Raw genomic sequence first — 8,246 nt, 5'->3', positions numbered from 1 at the left:
TGTCCGTTTACTCCTTGATGAGAATGCTCCTCTCCAGCTTCTATTGACCCACACACTGGCCAGCGGTGGGTCAGGCTTATATAGGGGAGCTGAGGGGGAGCCTTGAAACCGTTGGGTTTGACCAAATGGTCAGTGAAATTCCACTGTGCACGAGCCCCACGGAACTCTGGGATCAAATGATAGGATGACCTCTCATGGACCCCAGGTCCCGTGAATGGCCGGCACAGTGGGGTGCCCAACTGGATAGAGCTGGTGGAGGCAGGCGTTTTAACAGAAGGAACCACCTGATGATCAATGGCACCTGGAGATAATCACTCCTGGGAAGTCGGAGTGAGGCGGGGAGCCAATGTCAACAGTGACCACCACCATGGTACCAGCAGCAATGAAACAGACTGAGGAGAACAAGGCGAAGACCAATAGGAGCTCAGACTGAGGAGAACAAGGCGAAGACCAATAGGAGCTCAGACTGAGGAGAACAAGGCGAAGACCAATAGGAGCTCAGACTGAGGAGAACAAGGCGAAGACCAATAGGAGCTTAGACTGAGGAGAACAAAGCGAAGACCAATAGGAGCTCAGACTGAGGAGAACAAGGCGAAGACCAATAGGAGCTCAGACTGAGGAGAACAAGGCGAAGACCAATAGGAGCTCAGACTGAGGAGAACAAAGCGAAGACCAATAGGAGCTCAGACTGAGGAGAACAAGGCGAAGACCAATAGGAGCTCAGACTGAGGAGAACAAGGCGAAGACCAATAGGAGCTTAGACTGAGGAGAACAAGGCGAAGACCAATAGGAGCTCAGACTGAGGAGAACAAGGCGAAGACCAATAGGAGCTCAGACTGAGGAGAACAAGGCGAAGACCAATAGGAGCTCAGACTAAGGAGAACAAAGCGAAGACCAATAGGAGCTTAGACTGAGGAGAACAAGGCGAAGACCAATAGGAGCTCAGACTGAGGAGAACAAGGCGAAGACCAATAGGAGCTCAGACTGAGGAGAACAAGGCGAAGACCAATAGGAGCTTAGACTGAGGAGAACAAGGCGAAGACCAATAGGAGCTCAGACTGAGGAGAACAAGGCGAAGACCAATAGGAGGCCAACAATTTGATGTGGGAAGACTGCATGACCCCAGAGTGAAGAGTGCTTTTGTCCTGCAGCTGAAAAACATGTTGCAAGCCCTGGCAGACGAAGAAGACCACACAGAACCAGACCCAGAAGAAGTCAACTACAAGTGAGAACAAATCTGAAAAGCATACTATAAAAGTAGCAAAGCCTGCTACTGCTGCTATACAAGATCGCCAACAAAATCTGTGAAGAGTATTGTGGAACCATTGATGATTGGCTGATCACAGACAAATAGGGACGACTTCTTACGTACATCTGAAGCAGAAACAGAGGCTTGATGAGCAGAATATCTCAGCAAAATCCTCAACGGACCTCAACAAGAAGCAGAGGCTGACATTCAAGAAGCAGAGTCTGACCTTGATGTTGATGTTGAACCACTAGAGGAAGAAGAAATCATCTCCACCGTCAAATCCCTCAAGAGTGTAAATGCAGAGCTGTTGAAGGCAGACCCAGAGCTGGCAGCTCCAACGCTTCAACCACTCTTTACAGCCATATGGGAAGGGAGGAAGATACCAGACAATTGGACAAAGGGTGTCATTGTGCATATCCCAAAGAACAGTGCCCTGAACCACTGAAACCACTGGGGTTGCATCACCCTTTTATCTATCCCCAGCGAAATGTAGAATTATCATATGACTTTATAAAATTATCATATGACTTTATAAAATGATCATGACATCTTAGGAAAGATCAAGCAGAGTTCTGGAAAGTGAGAGGTTGTGCTGACCAAATATTCACCCTACCTAACATCACTGAGTCGTTCACAGAATAGCCGAGGCAACTGTATATCAACTTTGTGGACTTTGACAGCATCTATAGTGCATACTTTGTGCATATGGGATCTCATAACAGATTGTCCTTCACATCAAGAGTTTCTATGCCAACTTCACCTGCCCAGTCGGAAACAGTCAACACAGCTTTGCAATCAAGGAGGAAGTGAAACAAGGTCGACTAAACAAACAAAACTGAACAAAACCGAAAGGAATAAAACTGCGCTGGCTTTCCATGGCTAGCCTGACAAGGGACGCTGGAGAAGGCCATCCTTCAGCGCGAGAGAAGGTAAAGGTAAGCCTCATCCCTCTAGGGGTCTGTCAGGTGCCAGACCATCTTAGACAAGCTGTCAACCTTCGATACAAAAACCCTACAGAAAATACTGTAAATATTTTCTCCAACCAACATCTATTCTAAGAGTGCAAACAAGACAACATCGCCACGATCATGAGAAGGCGATGTAAATGGACTGGGCATGTCATCCGAAGAGAGCAGGACAACATGACACGAACCGCCCTTCACTGGACACCAGACGGAAAGCGACAAAGAGACCCATGAACACCTGCCGTCGGACAGTAGAGGGACAGCTGAAGACCCTTGTACCACACCCTGAGTACTTTAAAGACAGTGAGACTGGCCCAGAACGGACAAGAGTGGCAATCCCTTGTTGTTGCCCCAACATGCCAACAATCATAAAAAGGACATGAATTAACAAGCTAATAAACATTTTATAGCATTAAATTACACAGGGCGAATGACCCTGCTTACAATTATGCCGCAGTATGCTGATATCTAGAAACTTCTTAATGTATTTGAAGCCTATTAAGTTGTTTACACAATAATTTCAGCCAGCGTTGCAGTAACAATTAGGTTCATGTGAAAAAAGGACAAATAGCAAGTGCTTTAAACCACGTAGTTAACGCTTTCAACAGTTTGTAATATTATTTGTGTTTGCGGTATACAGTCCCACTAGAATGCGGTCTGTGCGTAAGTAAAACCCTGCGTAAAACTAGAAAGAACAAATCCACCTTAAGAGCGGGGTAGGATGCGCGTCCCCGTGAGGAGTCTGTATGGGCCAGCAGAGTGAGATCATGTGAGAGTCCACGCGTCGAAAAGTAGGTTAGCAGGGTAGACTGAGAGGAAGGCACAGAGTGAAGGAGAGACTAGGAAAGGGAGGAGGAGAAATCGGAGCGACGACATCGACGTTACAGTTGAGGCTAGTACCGTGCATTAAAGTAATCGTATAGCCTATCAAAAGTTGCATTAATAATTCCGAAGATCAAGAGAAATTTACGGATATATTTCTTCTCGATAATGCTCCTCTTGGGAGCAGAAAGGTTATATTCCGCTAGCTTTTCCAGGCTAGCCTCTTAGCTGGCCAACTTGGCATTTTTTCACGTTGTGGAGTTCAACCCAAAGACGATAAACAATCAAAATGAGAGGTGAGTAAATAATATGCTGTTCAAAATATACACTTGCGTTCACCAGTATTTTTTTAGGTATTGAGATATGTGCTGGTGTATTTTTTGATCATATAGATGGAAATGTTAGATAAATTATGCATTATGCATATTTCTGTTATTTAGCTAGACATTCAGTTTGTACTGCAAACACAGGAAATGGACGTTGGATGCATTGTTGAAGCTTCACTTGCAGATGAGTGACTAACGTGATTTTATTAATGCGTATCACTGTAATCCACCATGCTATTCTCTGTGATGGGTTTACCAAGTGCCAACCCTGCGCATTCAAGCTTGCACTGACCATGAGGTTGACTCCTGCGCTGCAAAAGTGACAGCGAAATGTAACATTTACCGTGGAGGCATGCTCCCCTCAGCCAGTATGTGTTGCAGGCTAGGTTACAATGTACATCGAGACAGGTGTTTATTTGCAATGTTGGTTAATCGTAAGCATTTATTAACTGTATATAACAGGCTTCATGTAGTGTGTGTAGTGTGTTTATAGTCTTTACAGGACTGTCGTGTAATCTTCAAGGCATGTCTATTGTGAGTTATGTAATAATGGGAAGGGGTAAGCTTCAACAATAAAATGGTCTCCATCGTAATATTACTATGCAACAACCCTCGATACGGTCACATACTATACATGCGTCATGGCACCAATGTTGCAAACTGATTAGTAACACTTAAGTCAAGGTTTCAAAGACTGGTAACTTTGTTTTAGTTTTTATTTATTTTTTGTTTGGGATTTTTTTTTGGTTTGTTAATTAGATGGATAGCTGGTTGGTCAGTGGTGAAGATGCCATTTCATTGACGGAATCTTCCAAATCTGTCTATGATTTAATTTCAGTCATTAACTTCTCAGTCGCGTGTCGCGAGCTTGTTGTTGTTTTCAGGTTCCAGCATGGCCGGCGGTGTGAGCTGTAGAGAGTTAGCTGTGCTACTGACCTAGTTATGTCACCGAACATTACACAGCACCCGCGGGAGGGGGGAATTATAGAGAGAGAGAGAGAGAGAGAGAGAGAGAGAGAGGAGGAGGGAACGGGGCGGGTCTTAGCGAGGACGTGCAAACCCACGCGGTTTGTTTGCAAAGCAACACTGTTGCAGGTGGTTGTTTGAACTTGAAAATAGATTAGTCCTAGACTGCTCTTGGATTAAGTGAAAATGTGATAAGACTCACCACGTTTTTCATACAAGGTCCTCAGGACTATCTGAGCAAATGTTTTGTACACTTAATCAATTTGTGTAATATTTTGACTAGAACGCCTGACACAACATGTAAGTACATGTTAACTTTGGTTTGTGTGGTTACTCTTTTCACATGTCACTGTTGAGCAATCATATTGATTGTTACAGTGGTATAGGCCTATCAATGTGTCAGTAGCCTGTTTCTAAGTTTCATAAAGGAAGTAACCAGTTAGTTGTAAACATAATTCCCTGTGGGCTCCAGCTTTGCACACTTGTAGACCACACTCCAGACCGGCAACATGCATTTCACAACTCTGCCCTGTGGTCGTTTAATCACAATAACAACGTAACAGTGAAAGATTGTCAAAAATGAAACACTGAAGCACTGATCAAGACTGACTTGTGTGATAGTTTATGTTTTTTTTAGTGTTAAAAACATGCTGTGAAATGCAGTTTCCTCTGAAGCATCAGAACTGTAAAACATTTGATGAATTTATGAAAATGAAATGAAAAAGTCACCTTCAATCATGTTTTGAAATGAGTCTCTGTCTGAATAGTTCTATTCTATCTATTTACAAAATAGTTTGTGTATTTTATGCTTTAAATGGCTGTAAATAGTAAGGAAGGGCTTGACGTTTTATTCTTTGTGTGAGATGGATACTGATGTCATGTGTTAATGTCATGTGTTAGATCGGCGAAGGAAAATCCACTAAATATGTAGTTCAGTGAGTACACTTCGCCTGTCTCCGGACCACACTCTTTTCCCCAGACACTTTGATAGGAAATGACATATCCTCCTAACTCGCAGGGATCACATGTTCAGTGTTGCACAGGAGCACCAATATCAAGGCAACATTTTTTGTCCCCAATTACAGCATACCTCACAAAATTAAAAGCTCAAAGAATCGTCTGGTTCTTCCGTAGAGGGAAAATCATTTATAGAAGTTGTTTGCATAGAAGATGGACAAAGTTGAAAGCAAAGTTCAAGGATCTAATCTGTGTGTGTGTGACCTTTGCACGCCACAAGGGGGGGTGGGACCCAAAAGGGGTGGTGTGGTAGTTAATACCCCACCAGTGGTAACTACTAAAACTACATGAACATGATGCACCCTTACTGTCTTACTCACTCTCTTACTGAGATACACAAAGATAAAAAAAAAGCTCTTCCACAGGGAAAGATCAATGCAGTTAAAGTAGTTTCAACTGAAGTTGTGCTAAAGTAGGGTGATAGTTCACTGTACTATCAAATCATTCAGATAAGCCCTTTTTGACGTTATAGTTTCCTTATTGCACACATATTCACATTGAATAAGTAGGTTGTTTAGATTTCCCCTTCAGTTTTTACATAAGGTTGGAGCCAAATGGAGAAGAAAGAATTTGTAGAGCTTTTGACCGCAACGTAGTTCGTTTCATTAGTCACTGTTTTCTGAACTATGTATCAGCACTCAGGTCATTTGGACTGTGTTGTCTGTCGGTCCCCAAGCTGTTAGTACTTAACGTGCCTTGCTTTTAATGGCAGCCAGGGCGTGCATGTGTGCTGTTTTACATCTGGACACCAATGCACATCAATCTTTTGTTTTTCCTGGACATACATCGCCTCAGGAACATGCCTGGACATGGTTGTACATCACATGACGTTATGAACAAATGGTCGTGGTTACCCATGTTCAGTGGCAGAACAAAACAATGAAGTCTTAGGTTGTCTTTACTGTGTGGGTGTTCACAATCCTAAAAACGTGTTCCTTAAAGGGTTGTAAAAGTCAACCCCCTAAAGCAGAGAACATTGGCATATTCTATTCTCTCAACCTCAACAGAACAACATGACATAACATAACTATGACATAACAGGCACCTTCCAGCAAGTAGCCTGACCTAAGAGTCATTTAGTTTCATCCATGGCTGTGGGCCAATGCTGTGTAGCCTCTCCCTGTGTGCGTCAGTGTAGCTACTAATTGCTTTGTTGTCTGTCGTTAGGTAGCTTTGCCGCCCTGTGAATTTACACTTGTAGATTTGTAAAGAATGTGGTTTAAGCATGTTATTGTGACTGGTCTTCTTCGTCTTTTCTTGTAGTTTTAGGGTCTCGACCTGTAGCCTAGTTCAAGCCAGATGTTCATAAACATGCTTATATTAATAAATGCCGTTAAAAGTGCTACACATTGGTTTTTAATGTACAGAGTATATCTTTTTTTTTTGCATTAGTTTGATTTGGGGTTGTCATTGTTTGCAGAGTTTATATTCTTTGCTTCACAAAGACCCTCCATGTAAAGTCCTTTGCCATTCCACCTTAAAATCTGAAAAAAGGAAAAGCCTGTTGGAATGGTGAAGGCTCAGCTGCCTCCCACACCCTCCCCTTTTCACTGGGAAAGTGTGTCAGTAGGACAGCTCACCCAGATGGGCTGACAGCCCAGTCAAGTTGAAGGACATCTCGCACAGCCACGCAGAAATCCACTCAGTCGGGAGGCAGCCAATACGTGGCGAGAGGGCGGAGCAGTAGCATTACTAGACTGACCGCCCCTCAATGACTGTGTTTGTGGAATGTTAGCAGACGGCGGTTATATAACTCCGAACAGAGCCCGGGAGGGGGAGGGGGAGCGCTTATGGGATTACAGATTTTTCCATTGCATGCCTCAATATATCCTGGTCATTGCTTTCAGCTGACAGAGTGAGTGAGATCGGAGCACAAAATGGAGGACAAAGACATTTTTTCCAGCTAGTGTGTTATATAACTGAGAAAGAGCGTTTATTTTCCACCAGTAATTGCCTCAAGTTAATCCTGAATCATCCTGCATGTATAAAAATGCAATTTTAGCAAACTATTCCGTCTGATTCTATTGATCTATTTCTGTGCTTTTGTGTCTCAATGACTGAACTCTGCCTGTGAGTGAGAGAGAGATTAGAAAAACTACCCTGTGTTACCTAACATGCAGCTCAGCTCTCGAGATACAGTAGAGTCCGCCGCTGTTTAGGCTGACACATGACTCCATGCTATTCCTGTCACAGAGAGAAGGACACAGTGTCTTAAACTGGAGCCGCTCAACTCACACACCCCTGAAAGCATCCAACACATCTGCATCCTAGAGCTGAATGGCTGTAGTGTGTTGTAGCTTGGTTACATAATAACATTATAACATAATCGGCCGATTGTTTGCAAAAACATGACACTTGTTTGGTCTGTATGTCATCTAACTTTATGTGTTTCTAAGTGCGACCTGCTTTCATTGTGTTATGACTCATCGTGTGGGGAGTGTACACTTGTTTATCGGTGCAGATGGTTTGTGTGTGCTTCGTTTTAATGTTCATGATTGCATGGTTACATAATGATTGCATAACCTAGAGTAAGAGATTTGATAGTGTAGCTGATTGAGCCCTTGTTTGGGCAGATGTGGGGTATTATTCCCTCCTTGATAATCACTTAGCAAAGGCTTGGGTCGAGTGATTAAGTGACTATTCCAAGTCCTTCAGTAAGTCCAGCCTTAATGTCTCAGTAGGGACACTACTCAGTTCACTACTGGTGTGCGTTACGTTCAGACTGCTTCTCATAACGTCTAGATCTAAAGTCACTATGGAAGGTCTTGTGTAGTGTGTGTCTTCACCACAAATACATAGAATTCAGTTTGGGAAATGTTGTTTATTTTCTGCACGCACCATTGCTTAGCCAACCACGTGGTCACCACGTATGCTGGGTTCTGTGTATGATTTTAGTTTTTA

The 8,246-nt window shown here is 43.3% G+C and overlaps 1 protein-coding gene across 2 annotated transcripts in view; it reads left to right on the top strand.

Annotated features, from left to right (window-relative positions):
- The first annotated feature begins 2,748 nt into the window (after nucleotides 1-2,748).
- rorcb (RAR-related orphan receptor C b) overlaps nucleotides 2,749-8,246 on the top strand; it is a 13,362-nt gene continuing 7,864 nt past the window's right edge. Inside the window, exon 1 of one of the 2 annotated variants that reach the window (XM_012831736.3) lies at nucleotides 2,749-3,332. In XM_012831736.3, coding sequence (XP_012687190.2) covers nucleotides 3,326-3,332 — 7 coding nt within the window. In that variant the 5' untranslated portion in view covers nucleotides 2,749-3,325. Of the gene's footprint in view, nucleotides 3,333-6,380 lie in introns of those variants that run through there. The other variant, XM_012831735.3, reaches the window with a different exon arrangement.

This window comes from Clupea harengus, chromosome 22, assembly GCF_900700415.2.
Source record: "Clupea harengus chromosome 22, Ch_v2.0.2, whole genome shotgun sequence".
Taxonomy (NCBI): Eukaryota; Metazoa; Chordata; class Actinopteri; order Clupeiformes; family Clupeidae; genus Clupea; species Clupea harengus.
This window is presented reverse-complemented; position numbering and strand designations above follow the sequence as displayed.